Source organism: Lactuca serriola, chromosome 7, assembly GCF_051521515.1.
Source record: "Lactuca serriola cultivar US96UC23 chromosome 7, Lser_US96UC23_V15, whole genome shotgun sequence".
NCBI classification, from domain to species: Eukaryota; Viridiplantae; Streptophyta; class Magnoliopsida; order Asterales; family Asteraceae; genus Lactuca; species Lactuca serriola.
The window spans coordinates 148,360,077-148,383,770 of record NC_136414.1 but is presented as its reverse complement, the minus strand read 5'-3'; the positions used below and the strand labels follow the sequence as shown (position 1 = coordinate 148,383,770).

Sequence of the window (23,694 nt, the reverse complement as noted above, 5' to 3'; positions counted from 1 at the left end):
ACACGGATTTTAAAGAAAACCATGAGCTTTATTTGTAAAAAAATATAATTAAGAAGTTTGTATACAATTGTGTTTATAATTTAATTGAATATTGTGTTTAGGAAAAATACTTGGTTGTTAAAAGATTCCTTTGGACTTGGATTTGAACTTATGACATTGGACTGAGTGTTAATTACTTTGACTGGTGTAAGTGGTTTGAAGTTTGTAACCAATCTGGATAAATATTAGGGAATTTTTAGAAAAGATTTTTAAGAAAAAGATTGTTGTTGACCAACAAATAGCTGGAATCGGGCATTGTTATATTTTATGAAACAAAAATGGTTGAGCATGTTTTGTCACATATAATTTCACGAGAGTAAGACTATAATTTGTTCCAAGAATTGACTTGATGATATTGAAAAGGAATAAGTGTTGTGATCTTTGATTCTGTTGAGTTGTATTAGGGAGTGGCCAAAGTCTTATTTCTATTATCATATAATATTTTGAGACTAAAACCAAGTTGACTCAAGGCATGACAGGTACATTCTCAACTATGGTACAAAACAGGGTAATTGGGTTGGATCTTTTCATGTTTGTTTTGATTTCATGCATTAAGTTTCAAATAGTTTTAACTTTAATTTCTTTTCTTCTATTCTATTTTATTTTCTCTAGTTTAAATATTCTTGTTCTTTCTTGAGGACAAGAAAGGTTCAAGCTTGGGGAGATTTGTTAGGTGCATTTCATGCATTCGTTTTGTAGTTTTAGTTCATAAAAGTGCATTGCATTTAGGTTTAAACTCATGCATTTTGCATATTTTCGGGATTTTTCATGATGCAATTCCATTCACACACTTTTGTGATATTTCAGGGACTTTTGAAGGTTGGATTTTGATGAAGGAAGTTAAAAAGAGTTGGAGACAAAGTTTCAGAAGTTTTGGAGCATTGAAGAAGAGAGAGAATGAAGAAATAAAGAATTTGGTTTCACAGGAATTTACACGGCCGTGTAAATGATAGCTTATACTTTACACGGGCCGTGTAAACGCATGTACAAGAGCATTCTACTTCGAAGGCCTGGAAGGATTGAGCATTCTACTTTTCTTGTTTACACGCTCGTGTAAATGGCACCCTTTAATTTACACGGGTCGTGTAAACGTCTCGATAGTTTTTAAAGTAGTTTTACTCTCATATAATTCAAACAATCAGTTTTTTGGGGGTTAGGTCGGATTTTGGGCAGAGAGAAAGCGATTTTCAGAGCTTTTGGAAGTAAATTAACACTTGGAAAACACTTTAATTTCCTTTTTGTAAGTCAATTTGAAGTTTAAACTTGTTTGATTTGTAGTTTAACCTAGACATGTGTGGTTGATTTCATTATCATTTCCGAATCTGAATTCTTAAGTATGTGTTGTTAGGTTGTAACTTGAACTTGATTTGTATTTAACATCTAGTAATCTTTGATTTGATCTTAATCATGTGTTTGGTTTATTTTCTTTTTCACTTGATCAATGAATTAGGGTTTTTATCAATCTAGTTAATCAAATTGTAAAATTCGTATATGTTTTATGATTTGATGTTAGTAACATGCACTTAATTGATTGTAATTAAATCAAAATGAGTGTAATCAAAGATTAAATGTTCATAATCCCAAGCTTATGAGGAATATTGAATATTGTTGGTAATTGTTGCAAGAACTTAAATTCATTTAATGATTTGATAAAAGAGTTTATTTGAATTAAATCAATTAAATGAAGTTTTATTTGAAGAACATGTTTTGAATAAAACATTTTTTGTCAACCTGGATATTAGAGTTTATTAATATCTAAATTACCAACCTAGATTGAACATAATCATATTCACTTTTCATCTTTCAACATAATACATGTATAAGAATCAGAATCGGAAATGTATTTCTTTTACTAAATTCTGTTAACAATCTTGTTTATTTATAAAGTTTAAATCTAGCTCAAACACAATCCCCCATTTTAATATTATTTGTATTATGTGTGAAAATATGGCAAGATAAGAAGTCTTGTATTCCTGTGGACCGACCCTGCTTACTCTATACTATCTTTAGTATAAGAAATAGCAGTGATTTGAACTTTATTAATATTATTTGATCCCATTATTTGTTGGTTTGACAGCCAAACACCCTAATTGGCCCACGAAGGCCCACACCAACCTAATCCAAGAATTGGCCCAAACCGAGACCCACAATGTGAAGTCCATTTCTATATTAGGCCACAAGGCCTAATAGGCCTAACTATTTCAATATTGGCCCAAGGTACATTTAGGCCCAACAAACAGCAAGTCCAGACCCAAAACCATTAGGGCCCAAAGGTACGAAGTCCACTAAGGCCCAAGTCCTCCTGAAAGCGTACGCCCAGCATACCTCTTCTGTACGCTTAGCGTACTGGGCAAAATGGTTGTACGCGCAACGTACTACATTGTACGCCAAACGTACAAACGGCTGATACACAAAATCCATGAAGTGCTTAATGCTTCAAACCAAGGTACCAAATTACAGATCTGAGCTCTAGCTAACATCTTAATCAAAGTATAAAAATCTACTTTCATGAAAATGTCCATAACTCTTGCATGAATCCATTGAGACCTCCAAGATGGCAACTTTCTACCTTAGGGACTTAGTTAACACCAAGGGTGGCAACCCTAAGCCTAAAAACGGATTTGGAACTATAAGGCTCCATTCTTGGGACCAAAAAGATCCAAAAACTCAACATAATAGATCTAAGCATTCAATGGTCAAGTTAAAAACTTTATACCTTCCTCAAGCTGAAAATGAGTCACAAAAGCCAGATCCATAAGCTTCTTCTTGATCTCCATCTTTGCATTTAACTCCACCTTCTTAAAAATGGGCCAAACACTCTAAAAATGGACTCCAAAAGCTCAAAATGCCACCATGAATGGTATAAGAAGATTTCTAGGGTTTAGAGGGATGGAGGATGAAGATATTTGGGTTAGGTTATGATATAAGGAGTTTAAATAGGGTCTAACACCCTATAATAGGGTTCTGATCTGACTAGAGTACGCCCAGCGTACTCCAAGGAACATTCGCGACCCTCCTGGTCAGTATGCCCAACGTACTCCAAGGTATGCCCATCGTACTACCTTCTTTTCTAGTACACCTCGCGTACACTTTGTGTATGCCCCGTGTACTTGGCTAAGCCTGAAAACCACGAAACTTCCGAAGGCCATAACTTCTTCGTTATAAACCCAATTTCGACGATCCTTATATCCACGGAAAGGTGACGAGAAGCCCTACACTTCTAACAACTCAAACCTTTCTTAAGACCTTTCGAACAGCAATCCGTTTTCCACAAAATCCCGAACTGCCACTTTACCGAAATACCATAGGCTCCAAAACATGAACCAAACACCTAGATCACTTCTAATACATCACCTGCACCCAAAAGGGCCTAGATCTTACCTTCCCAAGATCCATAATCCTTATAATGACCGACCTTCGAGCCGCAACCTTAGACTAGGAGTCAATTCGGAACAGAGCGTTACATTTTGACATATGCTTTTATACAAATATTATATTCACATAAAATCTATCCAGTTTCAACACACATAATATATAAGCACATATATTATATATTTAAATCATTATCTTTTATTTATTCATAAAGGATTACAATTGTCAACCGATGTAAATGCAGATCTTTATAATTAATGCCTAGCGTGAAACGCGTACATTACGCTCTCTCATACTTTAATTGCTTGTTTTTCATGCATAAATGCTTGTACCATAGTTGTTTTATATATTTTAATAGGAAAATGACGAAAAAAACACTATATTTTGCCAAAAATTCGGTCTAACCATCAATTTTTAATAATTTATGAAAAAACCACCAATTTTTAGTAAAACGTTTCGCTGAGACCACTAGTGCCTGTTATAGTCGGTTTTGCAGGTTCATTGAGAAAATCTACTATATTTTATCACTATTTACGATTTAACCACTCATTTTTCTATTTTTTTTCTATTAAATTGAAATTTTTTTGGGTTATATTTCATCATTATTTCTGGTGCATCAATAAGTCCATAACAACATATTTTTAACACTATAAATACATAATAAGTGGTTAATTGAACAATACCATAACACCAACCATATGATATATTGTTTAACAAAAGCTAATGCATCACAAAAGTGGGGTTGGTTTCTCAAAAATAGCCCAATTAACAAATCATGCAAGGCCAAACAAAACACATCAAAAAGAGCACTCCATCATTTTCCCACCTAACCTATCAACCTACTATACAACTCCTAAATCTATTCAATTTCTAAAGGATTTTCTGATGCAGACCCTAATCCATCAATTTTCTTTCCAAGTTTGGTTATCCTCTCAGATGGCCTTCATTTTTTTATTGTAACTTGTGGTTGTGTTTCTCCTATTCCTTCCTTTTCATCATCTTCAGTATGTTCAACTGCAACACATCTAGCAATCTCATCTTCGGTGTATCCATTTTCCCTTAAATCTTTGATGATTTGAGTCTCATGTACCACGTTAGCATCAACATCAGCTTGTGTCTCAAGAGCTTGTTCCTATATGTATACAAACATAAATTAGTTACATTTCACTCCCAAAACATCCCTAAACACAATCCCAAAATAGACCTAAAACACTCCCAAAACAGCCCCAAAACAATCCCAAAAAACTGTTTATAATAGCCACAAAAAACAACCCCAAAACAAACACCCTAAAACATCCTAAAAACACCCAGAAAACAGTATAAAAACAACCCTAAAAACACCCAAAAAAATAACCTAAAACAGTTCAATAGCTAGATGGAATAATACATACCATGGTATCTTTAGTTTGTTGCATTTTTTACACATGGTTTCCAAAACTTCCTCTTGCCCTTCCTATCCCCCTCCTCTTGCCCCTCTACATGACCTACTTTTTCTTAAACATCTCCTAGATTCGTCTACAATCCTTGGCCTACCCTTTCTCTTTGTTTCTTGTGGTGGGAGTACCTGTTTCGGTCTTTTACATGATTTGATATTGTGTCCAATTGCCAAAAAAAAAAAATTAATGTTATCACTCGACCAGTGGCATACTTGTCATTCTTCTCGGATACATGCCTCTTCCATCTCACATTAGACCTTCCAGACATTTTTCTATCCTTTAGAAGTAATGGCTACGTATAACTAGTTACCTCCTACATATTACTACCATTGAGAGGTAGAATGTTATCTTTGTAAGCTTCAACAAACATCAACCTTTTAAAGTAAAAAGAGACTTTGATTTATGGTCTTGCATGAAATGAGTAAAATGTGGCACAAGCATGCAAGAACGGGTATCCATATAGCTCCCATGACCTACATGTGCAAGATTGGTTTTCAATGTCTACCTTATATGCTTCAAAAATACTCCTTACTTCAAAATAGTTTCCCCCACTTGGAAAGACATTCCAATACCTAATATTAGTAAAACATCAGTTAGTAAACACACCAGTTACATAATTACAGTCATAAGTAAAAATAGTATAATACCTTAAACTCTTTTTGAAAATTGCCATTTTAAGCGGATTGATGGGCAAATGTGCCTATCCCATGTTTCATGTAGCTTAGACATTGTCTTAAACTTGTTCATCATGTATAACCGAATTTCTTGCAATATTGTAATAATCAGCTTCTTCCTTGCTTTATCAATTACCGAATTAAATGACTCAGACATCCCATTCTCAACTACTTCACATGCCTTTCCTGATGCAAATAATGCCCTACACCATGACTTAGGGTTCCTGGCCATCAAATGTTCATATACTCCTACACTGTAGTACAAAGGAAACATAAAATATAACACATATTAAACATACAAAATTAAAAAAACATATATATTAGTGTGGCATACCTTATTGCCTTAATGGAATTCATGTTTTCCTCATAGCTAGCCAAAAAAATTTCTTTAATACCACACTAGGGTATGTTTTCCTCAGGCTGGCATAGATATGCCGCGCACACTGTCTGTGCTTTGCATGTAGAAGGACCTCCTTTACTGCCTCAATCAATCCTTTGTGTTGATCTAAACTAATAGACAACTCCATACCACCATTTAATCCAAGGACGTCACTCAATAATTCGATAAACTATTTCCAATTATCTTTATTTTTTATGTCTACAACCACGCACACAATAGAGTATATGTGATTATTTCTATCTCTACCTATAGTAGCAAGCAACTCACCCTTCAATTTTCCCTTTAAGAAGCAGCCATCCAGTCCAAAGATCCTTCGGCACCCTCAATTACATCCATCTTCCAATGCTTTGAAGCATACATAAAATCTATGAAAGTAGTTTCCATCATAGTTAACATGAACGCCTAACTGCACAGTAGATCCTGGGTTTGGTCATTTAATCTCATTTGCATAATCCCACAACCTCTTAGAGTGCTCAGTAATCTTGCCTTCATAATTGTTTGAATTCTTATCTTGGCTCGACGACACTGACTCTTACTTATCTTACAAAAAAACATCTTCTGTATATCATCTTTGAAGTCATCCAATTTCATATTGGGCTTAGCAACGAACTCCTTTACGTAGTGTTTTCCAATCCAATCTGGTTTCACTAGTGCACCAAAGTCATAAATTCTAATGCATAAATGTTTCCCACAATCTTATTTATTTGAAAAGATCGATCACGTCCCATCCACAACGCCCAAAGAACAAATGGAAATGTTTTTCCATCTCCTGCTTTTCCACATTTAACTTGTATCCTTTTATTGTAACATCTTGTAAATTGTAAAGGATACCCATTTTCCACCGTATAATTGGTCAAAGAAAATTTCATTTATTGTGGGCTCTCATATATATATTCAACTGTTGGTCTCATAAGACTCCATTTAGTCTTTGGGTTGTGGACCAGAAATTTATATTCAATCCCTTTTGTATCACCATCAGCCTCTGGTATACTTGGTGACCCACCTGATTCTTCCTCATGCCCAAGAGTTTCAACAAATGAATTGTACAGCTTACCATTATCACATAACAAATTGAGAAACTCATCATTTTGAGTAAAGTTCATACCCCCTGCTATTTCATCAAGAGTTACATCCATACTTTCATTATCATTGATTCCATTATCACATTCACCACTAAAATCATGTATATTTGCATATGATTCCATTACACACTTGTCATAACATAATAATCAATGTTACAAACATATATTGATGGATTATAATAGGAAAAAAGAATCCCTAACTCGAACCTGTTATTAGACTCTGAAACCGAGTCTAACATGAAAACTTAAAATCAGATACAAAACCTTAAAACTCCAAAGAATTCAAAACATTGAACCCTAAATTCGATTTTGACATGAAACCCAAAAAAAGAAGCCCTAAGTTGCAATGTAATGTGTTCGATTCACTAAAAATAATTCAAAAACTTGGTAAAGAAACCAACTTGCTTCAATTTTGTAATCCTTTTAGACGATCAGTTTTAATAAACCTTTAATGTCGATCGATTGGGGCTTGCATCGACTTAACAGTAAAATCCGCCCGCTCGTTTGTTGGAGGAGTATCAAATTTGTTTTAAGTGTATGAGTGTTAGGCTCAAATGCCAAAAATTAATCTATAACCTATTTTATCGGCTGCTTCAAGTCAAAATGGTCGGGTTAAAACGTTTTTAAAAAATATGATGGTTTTATTACAACAAATGAAAACATGATGGTTAAACTGACACAAGTTACAAAATATAGTGCTTTTTTCGTCATTTTCCCTATTTTTAATTGATTGGGTTGAGTGTGTTGATAAATATGTAATTTTCATGTGTTGTGGGTTGGGAAAGATGGAAGAAATAAGAGAGATAAAAGTTCAAGTGGAGCTAATGTGACAGTGGGTTGAATGGGTTAGGAGGGATCCACTTCTTCCTCCCTTAGGGAGGAGGGAGTCTTTTCCTCCCAACCCACTCAAACCACTATCACATAAGCTTCACATCATCTTTTCTCTCTTCTCTTTCTTCTGTCTTTTCCAAATCCACAACACATGGAAACCTATATTTCTCAATCAACTCAACCCACTCAATTTTTAATTTTAAAATAAACACAAAAGAAAAATATATATATACAAAACTAATTTACAAAAGATTAAAAGTATACAAACTAATTCAAAACTATTTAAAAACTTATAAAATTATTTTGGTACAAGTTTGATACACAACATACAACAAACCATAACATTAAGAGAGAGAGACACTTTCAACGGGTTGTGTAAATAAATCCTCCAAACTATCAGTACCACAAGAGAAGGATCTCTCATATTGGAGGTACCTCGGTACCTCCAACGCAAACCCAAAAAAATACCCCATTTAGTCCTCCCTTATAGTTTTTTAGAAGTTTTAAGTTTTGGTTCTTACTTTTTATCTAATTTACACATTCAAAAGTTAAAAGTTATTTTTATCAAACATTTCTTTACAATTAAAAGTTATAGTTTCCTGTTAACAACTACAAGATTCCAAACTAATTTTAATAAACATGTCTTAAATACCTAAACTAAGTTTTTCTAATAATAATATAATAGTAACCTAGTAAGGGAACCCGTGGTGAACTACATGATCAGATCTTTTTTTTTTCTATTTTGAAGCAAGCTTGTTATTAGGCACGTATTGTTATTGCCGATGTTGGTAAATGTTCTATCATTTTTTTTAGTTTTCTCTTGTTTGAAGTGGGTTGGGACATATTTGGAATTTTAATCTAAAAAGTTTGTATTGTTATTACTGATTATGTTGGTAAATGCTCTTTCATTTTTTTCCTCTTATTTGAAGTGGTCTTTATTGTATATTAAAAAAGATTACCTCTCTAAAAATCATGATTAAATAAAAGCTTTTTATTTCATCAAGAATCAGCACATCATATATAAAAACAGATGGAGGTTAGGTAAAGCTCATCAACGAGATGTTGACTTAACATACCCATACATTTCCGTTTCATCATTAAAAACAAATGAAATCAAAAGGTAGGATGGTAGATGCAGGGTTTTGGTTATTAGAAAAAGATTATGTTTTGATGGGTGTTGCAGATGCTTTTAAATATGGTTTTGTGAAAAAAGGATGTGAGGCAAATTTGTAAAAAGCTAATAAATATAAGAATATTATTGTAAATCTATTTAAGTAAAAGAAAATGCATATAATTAGAATACATTTTTAGTATAAAAAACAGTGTAAAGGGTTAGAGATGAATAATAATTTTACAAATTTACCCTTATGCAGTCAAATAATACTATTGTAATTACCTTCATCTGATGGAATATCAGAAGTCCATAAAATGAGGTTGTCTCTCAGGAGTTGCATAATTAAAGTGATATCTTTGAACGATTCCTCACTCAAAGAATCTGGGAATCAAGCTTTGATATAGCTACATCAAAAGTTTTTTCTCCAAGTGGCATGCCATGATTCATATAAAAACAAAACACACACAACAGTCATCACATACTTCTTATCAAAACCTTAAATCAATATATTCAAAAAATAGTTTTACTTTTAAGTATTAACGACCAACAATATACCTTTCATGAGAGTTCATAATCTCCTAATAAAACATGGAAAAGTTCAAAGCCAAACCCAATCAAATATGCTAAGAATGAAATAAATCAACTTTTGTAGTAGTGGAAGCCAACTGTAAATATCATATTTCAATAAATTAGCAAACAAAAAAATGAAAAATGAAAATTTTATTTAATTAACTATTAAAAACATATAGATTAGTTTATAAGCCTTCAAAAATTGATCAGCAACCTCTTTCTTATCATTATTAGATTTGAACGCTACAAGATACCTATAATAATCACCTTTCCTTCAAAAAAAAGAATAAACACATTAACAAATCAACTAAAGTTTAAAAGAAAAATAAATGTTTTGGTTATATATTTTTATATATTATGTATTATAATATGCTCACATTTTTAGTAGAAATCGGGGGATTTAGCAGTAGAAGAAGATGGAATGAGATGTTCCTCAATCACAACCATGATATCACTATAAATGTCAGATAGCTCTGTTTTAATTTTTTCTGTATTCCTTAATCCTTTTTACATTCACTTTATTGCCTCTTGATTCCTCATTTTGTTCAATTGAAGACAATATTCTCCATGATGCCCTTCGTGACCCCACCCAACTGAAATCAAGTTCCCTTCTTCAACAGTTAATTCAACATCCAACGTTGCTAACTTATTAATAGCATCCACTATTTCTGCATCAAAACCATTGATAAGGTTATATGTAACAAAAAGATTATAAATTAGAACTTCGATTGACTTTTACATGTCGAAAATATACACTATAAATATTACCAAACTCTTATAGATACAACTAAATTACAATAATCTGGCGACTAATCTGATGGACTCCCAACCACCCAATTGAGTTTAAACAGTTTGTTAATTATGATTTTGATAAAGCAGAATGATGATTATGAAATTGTGTGATTTAAAGTCGAATTTCAGAACTGAGAAGTATGTTCACCTATGTACCCTCGACCCACATGTCCATAAGTGTACATAGTCACATCTTTAATGTTAAACCACACCTTTTTGCTCTTCAATGGCATGATTCGATTCAATAAATTTCATAAGTACAATACTTTAAATAAAAAATGAAGTACGATATTGCAATGAAAAATGGATGACATAAATTTACCCTCTTAATCACAGTTCAAATGGACTACAAAGCAAAGTTAACATAAAATCTGATAAGGATGGAAAAGAGGTTGGTTATAACCTTCTTGATTGAATAGGGAATGAGATTTGTTCGATGGCCTAACTAAATTAAACGATAAAACTTCATAAATGGTCCATGTGGTATCCTAAAATCTAAAGTTTAGTCCTTAAGTTAAAAAATCTCATAGATGGTCCCTATGATTTCAAAACTTTTAATGTTTAGTCCTTATTGCTCACTCCATTAAGTATTGGCCGTTAACTGAAGGGTATTTTTGTCATTTTACTATACAGGGACCATTTATGAAACTTTATATTATTTTAATATATATATATATATATATATATATATAATTTTTTAAAATAAAAGGGTCTCTCTATCTCTAAAATATAACATACACTTGCACATCAAACTTTACATATAAACACAAAACAGGTGCCTACATACACCTTTAGAGAGAGAAAGAGAAAAACCCTTTAATATGTATATAGAGAAAGACAAATGAAGCTGTTGGGTTTCAACGAGAAGGTTGAGCTTATGCAAGCCTAGTGATGTCGTTAGTGGGTTAGATGGGTTTATGACTAGAACATCCTTCACATCAAGGTTCTGCATTTGTATTTGTGCTTGTTCTTATGCCTCTTTGAGGGTTGATTTGGTGATTCTAAAACCATTTGGAAGAAGACAGCTTTCTTCAAGAGTGAATCTGTGGATGATTATCATTTTTGAATTCGACTGATTCAAGATTATTCTTGATCCATGATTCCAGAAGGTTAAAGGAGAGTTGATTTTGAGCGAGACCCAAATGAATGATACCATTGAGATTTCATCTCCTTCACACAAACCCCTCGCCATCGACCCTCCCCCATTCATGTAGCCAGAAAGAAAGTTAACCCAGTCCACATACCAATATGATATTATTATCCAGATTATAAACCAATTACTAGCCAAGTCGGATTCTGTGCAAAAATCTTTCATGCAAAATCAAGATCCTGCCTCAAATGATCCATCTCTGAATAATTTGTTCTCATTTCTTCCGCGAACCCTAAAGTTTTCGATCTTGCTCTTCTTATAGTTTTCAAAACAACATTATTTATAGTCAACACAAACACTTTTTCCTGGTTAACCTCAAACAAGCCTTTTGGCAATGAAACTCCCATCACAATAGGCACATTCGCCACTTTAAATCCTTTCTTTGCTAAATAGATCGACAATGGAGTCTTCCCTGTTCGTGAAACACCAGCAAGAACAATGTCTTATTTGTGTAAGTTCTGGGGTAAAGCTCTGTCATCTTGTTTTATGGTGAATTCAATTGTATAGATTCTCTTGATGTAATCTTCGGTTAGGGGGAATTTCCTGTCCAAAGCACCACGGGGCACCACGGGGCAGCCCCGAAGGGGGAAATGCCAAACGCCTTGTTCCCAAGTTCCACTGGATGGATACAGAAGGGAAGTGAGGGATATCGAAGGAAAATCGTGTTCCCGAGTTTAATTAATGGAAGGAAAGTGAGGGGAGGGAAACGATTTTGGAGTCATATTTTCCTCCTAAATTGGGCAGATTTGGGGAGAAAGTGAGGGGAAGGAAAATTTTCAGTTTTATTTTCTTTTTCCTCCTAACTCAGGTCCGTTCATTTCCTTCGAACTCGGAACACGAAATAATGAATATTTTTCTTCCTCTCCCTTTCTTTTTGTCAAAATTTTTCTTCCTTTCCTTTATTGAAATTACAAAAAAAAACTTGGGAACAAGGCATAAGCGCAATGTGATTGCTTCTGTGCTCGGGCTAAGGATGTCGGTGGATAGAACACCCCATCGTTTGCAGGCGTGTCGAGCTGAGGCAACATGTTTTTATCAGTGAGTGTGAAAATCAGCATTGCTCCTTCTCTTGCTACATTATTTATTATTTCTATGAGTTGTTCTACGTCTTCAATCTTATTTGAAATTGTGAAATATCAAATTTGAATTCGTGATAAGAGCTTTTGGGTTTTTTTTTTGAAAAACGAAATATGATTATGAATGAAGTATGAACTAGAATCAATGGAAGTTGCGATACTCAACGAAATTACCCCATAGAATAGGTGAGTGGGGAATGAACAACCACGATCCAACAAGCAATGTTCGAATTAACTGGTCGATCTAGTTTTGCAGGAGTGGTCGTTGAACCAGTCGATCTAGTTTCAATACAGATCTGATTGCGCGAGCTCGAGACCATTAGATTAACTGAGAACTGCCTTTATTGACCTTACGATGATCAGGCTCCGATGGACGGTGGCTCATCTGCTTAGGTTCACGTGTAGGTCCAAAAATCAGTGGTGAGGATTGTGAGGGAGACCAAATAAACTCAAGGTTGAGGGAGATATCATTTTGCTTTTCTTATTTCAAATTTTTTTTGTGGGTATGTGTATGTATGTGTTCTTGAGGTTGAAGAACAAACGAGAGAGAGAGAGAGAGGGAGAGAGAGATACCCCTTATATATTAAATTTCATTTTTTTTATTTAAAAAAAATAAGCGAAAACCTCATAAATGGTCCCTGGGTAGTGAAATGACAAAAATGCGCTTCACTTAACGGACAAATACTGACGGGGTGATCCATAAAGACTAGACATTAAAAGTTTTGAAACCACATGGACCATTCGTGAGGTTTTTTAAAGTTAGAGACAAAACTTTAGATTTTGTAAAACTACAGGGACCATTTATGAAGTTTTGTCCAAATTAAACAGAAGGCCCTTGGTCAAGTAACAAATACCCTAAAAAATAACCATTAGTACAATTGCAAATCAAAACCAATTTACCTCCATGGGAATAGACACAATATTCCACAAAAAAAGAGCAAGAACAGTAAGAACATGTTCTTTGTTGTCAACCATGTTGTGTGTGTGGTTTGTTCTACTTCGTCATCTTCTTCAACCCCTTCATTTTTCTAGGTCTCATCTTCTTTCTTTATGGTGTTATCTTCTTCGTCTAAAGCCTTCTCTTTCTTGGCTTCTTCAGCAAACCGGGCTTTCTTTTGTAAGGATAAAGTAACAAAACAAAGTATATGATGTTTTAGGAGATTCCCAAGCTGCAAAAAAGGGGAACGATAAAGATAACCATTGAAGCTATAACACCAACAACCATGAAGCGAATAATGAACCGTAATCAGAACACACGTAAAGTAAACTAAAACAGAAGATCGGAAATTCAAGTCATGTAAATGGATTCCAAAACTTGATATAAAGAATGAGTCTTAGTCGAAATTTTACAGCAATAGCATAGCATGGCTCGCTTTAGAGAATCAATTTGTTCGACTGGTGGTTTCTAAGGTTATAAGCAGAGCGTACCTTCAAAATCGTGTACATGGTTAAAGGTTAGGATAATAAAAATTGATGGTAGAATGAAAAACTTACCGGTGAAGCTTGAAGTCGAAAACCCCGTTGTTGAAAATTGGAAGAACATTAGGGTTATGATATTAGATCCATCTAACTAAAAATTGCAATAATTGTGAAGAGAGTAAAGCAAGGTGTAGCATCCGATTTTCAGGTATTTTAATTTTAGCCCTTAGCCTATCTAAAGTTTCCATGTTTGGCCCTTTTTGGCAAAAGTCTCACATTTCAGTCGTGCGTTAGGCGTATGTGAGGTACGCGCAGCGTACTCAAGCAATCCATGGATCAGGGGACGCATGCAAGTACGCAGGGAGTACTATCTCAGCGCCTAAACCCTAAATTTTAGGTTTTGCTCCATATTTAATCCACTTTATACCTCCGTTGGACATTTCTTATCAGCCTCCCTTCCCTCAAAACCCTAATCTTGAGCCTAAGCCTTGTTTGTGAGGAGTTTGAAGCTTGTTAGTGATTTTGGTGCTTTTTTTTTTTTTTTGAAGAAGGCTATTAAAGAAGGTGGTGTTGCTTGCAAGCTTCTGGATCCAGAAACTACCTCACTTTGTGCATCTTTTGAAGGTGTAAAGTTTATACCTTGATGTGTTTCTTTCTAGATCTCCATAGTTGAGTTTTTATGAGCTTTTTGTCCCCAAGCTTGGACCATTGTGAGTATGGAGTATTCCAGAGCATATTAGTTTTACTTTCATGTGTTTCAGGTCTTGTAGATTCATAAAAATGGTTGTTTGATGGTCCCTTTCCAGCCATGCATGAGTTAAGTGACTTAGAGTGTGTTGGGAGTTAGAGTTTTGTGTATTGAGCCCTTTCTAGCCATGTAAAGGCATAAATTTTTTGACTTTATTGGTTAAGACATTCTGTAATGGTTAGAACTGAAGTTGGGATAGGTGTCTTAAAGGAATAAGACTCAAAAGTTGTTAAGTATGAAACAAGCAGAGTACACCATGCGTACTCCTAGCTACGCCCCGCATAGCCAGGCCCGTTCCTGTTGGTCACTGATTTGAGTTGTACACTCCACGTAAGAAGGAGTACGCCCAACATACGCGCTAGGCAGTTTACTTTTTGTTGACTTTGACTTTTGGTCAACGTTTTAGGGTTTTGGGCCATGGAAGAGGCAAAATGGTCATTTTTTCCCTTAAAGAGCCTAGTTATGGGATTTGGACTTGTGAGTTTGGTTATGGACCTTAATTATTAATTAGGGTTAATTATAGTGATATTAGACTGAGTCTAGTTCCAGCTGTTCGGGTGTCAGATTTATATGTCATCAGTATCAGGTGAGTCTCCTCACTTATTCTTACCTGTGTGATAGAATAGTTGTATTTGTGGTGACCAGTTGGGTCTAGCTGTTATTATTGTGTTATGATGTTTACATATGACTGAGACTATTGATAGTCTTTAGGTTACTGATAACCCACTGAAAGATCTAGTATGTCCAAGATTCATTATAGAATGATATTGCTAATAATATATGATCATATAGGGTCACACCATATAGCAAGTTATCGTTAATTGATTATTTATTAGTATAATTTGATTATTAATAAATATATCAACACTTGTATTTAATTGGAAAATTATTATTTCATGGAAATAATATTTTACTAATTGGAAATTTATTATTTGTGGAAATAATATTTATTGGAGAAATAACAACTTATGAAATATATCATAAAGTATGATTATTTATAAGTTATATTTATATCTTAATAAACTAGTTCAACTTATATAGAAAGTAGTTTTATATAAAATAAGCTAGTTACAATTTATATAAAAGATAGTTTTATATAAAATATGATATTTATATATGACTAGTTATATATATATATATATATATATATATATATATATGTTGGAAATTCTTTATAAAAATGATTAATTTTTATAAAGATAACATGTATGTGTATATAAACTAGCTATGAGACAATTTGTGTCCTGTTTTGTGCCTAGCTTTTTCGAAAATTGTAAGGAGACCAAACATGGTCTTCTTTTGAATTGTTTAATCAATTCATTTCATGCTTGGAACAAAGTTGTCCATGCTTTTGCTTTATGGTCTCTCTTTCACTTTTTAACCATTATATAAGGAAGGACATGGAAGGCATTTGATATAAGTGCTTGCAACTTCTTTCCTCTCGTTTTCTCTTAGAAACAAAAATGGAGAGCACCATGTGGGCTTCCAAATTTTCGGAATTTGAAGTTTTTTCTACTCCTCCATTCTCTTGCATTTTGATGCTAGACAAAGCCCTTTTGTTGCTTCACTTTTGAACATATATTTGGTATATATTTCAAAGGCTTATGAACAACAAATCACAAGTAAATACTAGCATGTTTTGATGGTTCTACTCATGCTTGGTGGATACTTGTAGAGAACTCTTGTTTTAGAGTTTCATGCCACACTTCATCAACTTCCAGCCTCCCATGAAGATTAAAGTCTTTAAAGGTTGTTATGCTTTCCCATCTATGATTGTTTTAATCTTTCTAACTCTTGAAAAATGAACCTTGGTGGGTAAAATAGTTTTAGTTTTATTCAACAATTTTAAAGCTTTTGTTGTCAATTTTACCGGTTGTGAAACCGATTTTTTTAATAAAAACCCAAAACCCACATGACGTGCTGTTTGCCCACGAGGACTGCTGATAATCCTCAGGGTTGCTGATAACTCATAATTGTTTATTTATGTTATGAATTATGATGTATGTGGTATTTTAGGGAACTCACTAAGCTCTGTGCTTACAGTTGTTGATTATATGTGTTTCAAGGTACTTCTGAGGGTCGCGGGAAGCCGAAGATCTTATTGTACACACTCGTTGGGAGATTTGTTACCGAGGCATTTTGTGATACTCTGATATTTAGTGATGATGATTTGTATTTGACACTTATGTTTTTCGATGACTTGGTTTATGAACAATATTTTGGGTAATTTAAAAATGAAAATTTTGGTTTGAATTTGAAGCGTTACACAAATAGTCGTTTGAAATATGTAAAGATAACATTGATTGGATGATAATAACGGTGAGTTGGAGCATGCAACAAAATTGGCTCCAAGCTAAGCAACAGACACAAAGCGACTCCAATACAGCCATAGAGCAAAAAAACTGGAAACGACCGATGGACAAAACTTGGCACTGTTCATAAGACATAAGTGCGTTATGTATTCATATATTTATATTTATATAATAATTTATGCTCTTAGTTAAAAGTCATGATTCCACTCCTTCGACACTAGTGAATAAAAAAACCAAGGCAAGAACTTGAAAGAAATACAAGAAAAATAATCTACAGGTCCTTCAAAACAGTTTCTAAACTTCAGTCACATCTTGTAAAAATACAAAAGCTAAAGGACCAAAACTTGAAATACATCTTTCTTCAAGGAAAAAAAAAAACTCAAACTCTGCAGCATCAAACTCATCGTGACAGATCTCATTCTCTACTCTGTATCTCTGTGTCTTCGTAATGATTAACAATGGCTAGTAAGCTACCTTCAACACTATTAACATGGTTAGTCCTGTCGACTTGTTCACTCATTTTCTTCTACTCGAAACTACTCCCTCTATACCCATCTTCAAAACCCTCAAAGATCCCATCATCACCACCCCCAACACCCTGTAACCTATTCTCCGGAAAATGGGTAATTGACCCCCGTCGACGACCTCTCTACGACGAGACATGTCCTTTCCACAGAAACGCATGGAACTGTATTAGAAACCAGAGAGATAACATGAACCGGATCAATTCATGGAAATGGGTACCCGAGGAATGCGAGCTTCATGATATTGATCCGTTTGAGTTCATGACTTTGATGAGGGATAAGCGAATTGGGTTTATTGGGGATTCTTTGAATGAGAATTTCTTGGTGAGTTTATTGTGTACACTTAGGGTTGCTGATATGGATGCTAAGAAATGGAAGAGGAAAGGGGCTTGGAGAGGAGCTTATTTCCCTAAATTCAATGTCACTATTGCATATCATCGTGCAGTTTTGTTAGCAAAATACGAGTAAGCAAATTTGATTTCCATTTCAAATTTTCAATTCGTGTATAAAGATTGACATTAGATTGAAATTAGTCAGGAGATCAATGGAGTCAAGGGTGCATATCGTGTAGATGTTGATATTCCAGCAAAAGAATGGGCAGAAATCGGTGGTTTCTATGATGTTCTTGTTTTCAACACTGGACACTGGTAAATACACATTGAAAATTCTCAAAATACAAATCAAGAAAACTATATGTTTATGTAATTTTTTAGTTTAATGGTTAAACATATTATAGGTGGGGTTATGACAAGTTTCCAAAAGAATCTCCTCTTGCTTTTTACAAAAGAGGGAAGCCAATAATTCCTGCTCCAAATATGTATGAAGGGCTTGAAATTGTACTCAAGAACATGGTTGTTTATATAGAAAAAGAATTCCCAAAAACACTCAAGTTTTGGAGACTACAATCACCTAGACACTTCCATGGTGGTGATTGGAATCAAAATGGAAGTTGCTTATTTGATGATCCCCTTAAGAAATTCGAGGTATGAATCATTAATGGCTATAAGATTCTAGAAAGAATGATTTACTTATTATAAAACTATACAATATTTGCATACTGATACCTGAACAGGTTGACTTGTGGTTTGATCCCAGAAACAATGGGGTAAACAAAGAAGCAAGATTAATCAATGAATTGATTATAAAAGCACTTGAAGAAACAAGTATTGAACTACTTGACTTGACTCATTTAAGTGAGTTTAGGGCAGATGCTCATCCTGCCACGTGGCTAGGAAAGAAGGATGCAGTGTCAGTGTGGGGACAGGACTGCATGCATTGGTGCCTGCCAGGTGTCCCTGACACTTGGGTCAATGTGTTGTGGCAACTTATGAAGAATAGGATAGGGAGAAGATGATGATGATGTCAAAATGAAGATTGAAGAAAGAGTTGATAGTGAGATTTGGTGATGGGATTTTGGTGGTTGATTATGGGGTGTATTGTGTAATTGTAGGTTAGATGATTTATAATTTTATATATAGATTCATTATATTTGTTGGATGAAAGTTGAGTTTTGAAAGGATGTATCAATTTATGTTGTGAAATGTGTTAAGATTTTGTTTTTTGATTGGTTTATTGCTCTATTCTGGAAAATTTATGCTACTTTTTGTGTGGTTTATTGCTAAATGATATCAACGGATGTATAAGTTATGTTAGTTTGTAAATTTGTTTATAAATTCTTGTTTATGTCGTATTTTTAGAAGAGTTGAATGCATAATGTAACATTAAAACTTGCATTTTTATTAGTAATGGTAACCCCTTATTATTCTGCATCTTAATAAAGCTATAAGTATAACTATAACTCTATAAGTAACAACTTATTAGTTACATAACTGTTATTCTTTCTAAGACTAATGGGCTGTTTCTTTTTTAGGGTTATTTGATAAAACTTGTTATTCTTTGTAAGACTAATGGGCTGTTTTTTTTAGGGTTATTTGATAAAATTGAACCGTTTTGTGCTAAATACTTCCAAAAACTTAATGGTTACGAAAATATAAGGTTCCATAACCGTTCAAGGCTTTTGATTCATTTATAGGTTGTATCAATCGTGTTGAATGCAAACTGATTCGGAGAGAGAGCTAGGTTCAAATGTTTCTCACATCTATTATGTGTTAGAATGCATCAATAAGAATTTAATAAAAATTAAATTATTATTTAATCAAATAAAGATAGATATTAAATGATTTTCATAATTATATGTGTATTAAACGATTTCCATAATTATAATTCATTTTTTATGGAAACTAATTAAATTTGCCATTAGTATCAACAATAATATTCTTTCAGAATGAATTTACATCTAGTTTTTCATGTATGAGTTTGTATTTTGTTTCGTGACCTACTCACTCAAAATACAACAAAGTTGCCTAGAACATGGAGAACAAGAATATATTCTAGTAGAATAATAGTTTATTCTAGAAGAATGAAAGTATATTCTAACAGAATAAGAGTGTATTCTAGTGGAATACATTCCCGTTCTTCATATTTCATGCAACTTTGTTGTATTTTAACTGAGTGGGTCGATAAACAAAACACAAACTCATACATAAAACCTAGATGCGAATTCATCCTGAAAGAATGTTATTGCTGACATAAATGACGAATTTAATTAGTTTCCATAAAAAAGAGAATTATAATTATAGATACATTTAATATATTTATCTTTATATAGTTAAATAATTATTTAATTTTACTGAATTCGTGTTGGTGCATTCTTGTACACAATAAATGTAAGAAACACATGAACATATATATATATATATATATATATATATATATATATATATATATATATATATATATATATTCATTTGGAATGCACGGTGTCATCCTACATATTCATTTCCTACCGCCCCTTACCAAATTGGGTGGAATGGTGTTCCCGTTTCTCCTACCTCCATCAGTCTTGATTTTTTTTCCTCCATGAAACTTTTTCTTTATTTATGCCCACCCAAATCAGGATAAACTTCATTCTTCTCCTAGCTGTTCCCTATTTCCTAATCTTGGGCCTCTCTCCTAGTCAATCCCATGGTTGTTCTCACTCCCACACCCTCCACCCTTATGCTAAGTTTTCATCTAGTAATTGGATTTAAAATATGTAATTAATATGTGCAACCATAATATTTAATTAATAATTATTATTCACATGTTATTTGTTTTATTATATTGGTATTATTGTTGTGTTTTTATTCAAAATTAGTTTCAAAAACAAGATTTTAGCAACCAAAGACTTGAGTATTTTGAACAAATATAAACTAGTTATAACCAAACATGGATCTTGTTGCAAAGTTTGGAAAGAAAACAAGCATCGAATTAAAAAAAATAAAGTTTAACATCCTTTGTAGACTTCGGATCTTCTAAGGGAGGCTTGGAAGATGATGGAGAATGTAGAACATTTGATACACCAACAAGAACTCTACTTGATTTAAGATGTTAGTCATGTAAAACTCTTAAAACTCTTAATCTTAAAGTTCATATCCAAATATGAATTTCAAGAGAGCAAAAATGAGCAAATGTTCTCTAAGAAAAGATGAACAGAAGAGACAATATGCATCTCAAATGCTTGCTATGTTTTTTTTCACTAGTAAAACCAAAAGCCAAAAACTAGTCACTTAAACAACTAAAGCAAAGTCATTACATATTGAGTCTTGGTGCTTAAGGACACCATGTCCCTAACAACAAAACTCTATTAAAGTAGAAGTATGGCTTTATGAATAATCTAATATAAAAATGTTAAAACTAGCTTTTCCTTGTCCCTTTTTTTTATTTATGCTTTTATAAGAAAAGGAAAGAAATATTTTTATAAAAAAGTCTTTCATTCTTTAATAACTTATAAACTTTAACCTTTTGGAAAATGATAAAAGTCCTTTTGGTCCAAAATTTTGTACATCACTTAATAAATCATATCATATGATATATTATGTTACATGCTTAATAAAAAAGATTTTTATTATTAATAAATTATTATTTCCATTTTTTATAAGAAAAGGAGAGAAAGATTTTTATAAAAAAATCTTTCATTTTTTAATAACTTATAAACTTTAATTTTTTGGAAAAAGACAAAAGTCCTTATGGTGCAAAGTGTTGTACATCACTTAATAAATCATACCATATGATATATTACGTGACTTACTTATGAAAATAATTATTTTCAAGAAATAAATAAGACAAAACTTCAAAAATGGTCCATGTGGTTTCAAAACTTTTAACAAATGGTCCTTTTCACTAACCTCGTTAGCTTTTGGCCGTTAAGTGAATGACATTTTCGTCATTTCACTATTATATGGACCATTTATGAGTTTTTTGTTATTTAAAAAAAAATCGTTTTAATATATAATGGGCCCCACATATTTCTTTCTTATGAAATCATCGCATAGAATAACAATGTTTGACTGAAAAAGTCAAAATTGAACGTCGATTTGAACAAGAGAAAAGGCAACCACCATCCCCTCAAGTCATCTTCCACCTATGTATTCTTGTTTTCCTTAAACCTAAATTTCTTCAAGAATCGACCCTCAGCCCCATTATAATCAAAACTTGTGTCTTGGGACCCAAATGCAGCATCGGGGGCCATGTTATCGGTCTGGATTTAACCAACGAGATGATATCTAGTGCTATTGATGATTCCAGTGCTCTCTTCGGTTTAAAGAATATTGAGACACTGAATCTGGCTGGAAATACACCGATATCTAGTGCTATTGATGTTTCTAGTGCTATTGTTGCTCATGATTAAACTTTCGAACTAATACCCTCTATTGTTGGTGATGCACGCAAGAGCTGCTCCAACCTTATCTACTCCAATCTAAGTATCAGCATCACCATCTGCAGAGACTCAATTTCTAAATGTCGATTTAGGATTCGTAATCTGGGAGGGGTTGTTTTTTACGAATCAACCGAGATTATGTATTGAGAACCTACATGCTCCTTTATGCACAATTATCTCAAATACCCATCGCCAAAATTTGGTTGCCTACGACCAACTATTTCAATTAAAGGTGTTTAATCTTTCTTTTATTTGACTCAATTTCTTCAATTTCGTATTTTCCCTCTTATACATGATCTTTTTATTTGCTCAATTGGATGTATGAGGGGAAGGTTTAATTTGCATGCTCTGGATATTGATAGTTTAATAAATGGGTTGGAAAGTGGGGAAGATAAGTCATGCACTGAAGGTGTTCGACAAATTGCTTGAGAGAACATCTTTGCCCACGTTCAGAATCTTGAGACACTTGCATCAGATTTTCCAATGAACGAATCCCTTCAAAGTTTAGTGAGAGAGAGTGTGTGGTTGGGTTCTTGATGGTTGTCGGTAACTGGAGAGAGAGAGAGAGAGAGAGAGAGAGAGAGAGAGAGAGAGAGAGAGAGATTTAATATTAAATAATTATATATTTTTTTCTTTTTTAAAAAAAAGGCAAAACTTCATAAATGGTCCCTGTGATTGTGAAATGACAGAAATGCCCTTCACTTAACGGCCAAAAGCTAACGGAGTTAGCGAAAATGACAATTTGTTAAAAGTTTTGAAACCACAGGGACCATCTGTGAGGTTTTTGAACTTAAGGACTAAACTTGATATTTTCGGAAACCATAGGGACCATTTTTGAAGTTTTGTCAATAAATAATTTCCAATTAATTATAAGAGTTTATTGAATAATTATTAAAAAATAATCAATTGTATCAAGTTGTTAATGTTCCCTTTAAGATCATATGTTAATTAGCAGTATCATTTTAATATAACTTTTGAACATTCAAGATCTTTCATTTTATTTTAATGTTAAGATAAAACAACACTTTTCTTAATTATTTTATAGAAAAACACCAAAACAACTAAATTCCGACAATGTATTTCGCAACTTAGTCTGCAAAAAGGGCCAATAGTAGTTCCCCATATTTAAGCCAAAAATTTCGAGGTTGGTTAATTTTTCTAATTTTCATTTCGCAAAAACTAAGAAACGGTCACAACTAAGAAACGTTCACAACTCGTGATGACTAAAGAGGATAACTGGCTTATTCGAGTAAACTTTCATTATGTTATAGTTTAAATATGCACATGTTTTTTTAAGAAATATGGACACTTTTGCTATAATTTAAACATTATTCACCATGATAAATGCATTTTAGTCTTTGAAATGTTTGTCACCATTAGAAGTACGTTTTTATGT

General features: G+C 33.3%; 1 protein-coding gene, 1 long non-coding RNA gene and 1 pseudogene across 2 annotated transcripts; 2 read left to right on the top strand and 1 right to left on the bottom strand.

Annotated features, from left to right (window-relative positions):
- Positions 1 to 9,173: 9,173 nt before the first annotated feature.
- On the bottom strand, positions 9,174 to 10,253 carry LOC145064441 (14-3-3 protein 9-like; annotated as a pseudogene).
- An 814-nt stretch (positions 10,254 to 11,067) lies between these two features.
- On the top strand, positions 11,068 to 16,956 carry LOC145063281 (uncharacterized). Its single transcript, XR_013687905.1, has 2 exons — positions 11,068 to 12,498; positions 16,770 to 16,956. It is a non-coding gene; the product is annotated as an uncharacterized LOC145063281 (long non-coding RNA).
- Positions 16,957 to 17,394: 438 nt separating this feature from the next.
- Positions 17,395 to 19,103, top strand: TBL12 (trichome birefringence-like protein (DUF828)). Its single transcript, XM_079010884.1, has 4 exons — positions 17,395 to 18,003; positions 18,073 to 18,186; positions 18,276 to 18,522; positions 18,612 to 19,103. Exons 1-4 carry the CDS (start codon positions 17,474 to 17,476, stop codon positions 18,891 to 18,893), a joined length of 1,173 nt encoding a protein of 390 aa, XP_078867010.1. The 5' UTR covers positions 17,395 to 17,473; the 3' UTR covers positions 18,894 to 19,103.
- The last annotated feature ends 4,591 nt before the right edge of the window (positions 19,104 to 23,694 follow it).

What these genes read in the sequence shown, in the direction of transcription:
- TBL12 (XM_079010884.1), top strand. Translation starts at nt 17,474, where the DNA reads ATGGCTAGTAAGCTACCTTCAACACTATTAACATGGTTAGTCCTGTCG. An exon ending in GTTTTGTTAGCAAAATACGA is followed by an intron (nt 18,004 to 18,072) that starts GTAAGCAAATTT and finishes GATTGAAATTAG; the next exon opens with TCAGGAGATCAATGGAGTCA. An exon ending in GTTTTCAACACTGGACACTG is followed by an intron (nt 18,187 to 18,275) that starts GTAAATACACAT and finishes AACATATTATAG; the next exon opens with GTGGGGTTATGACAAGTTTC.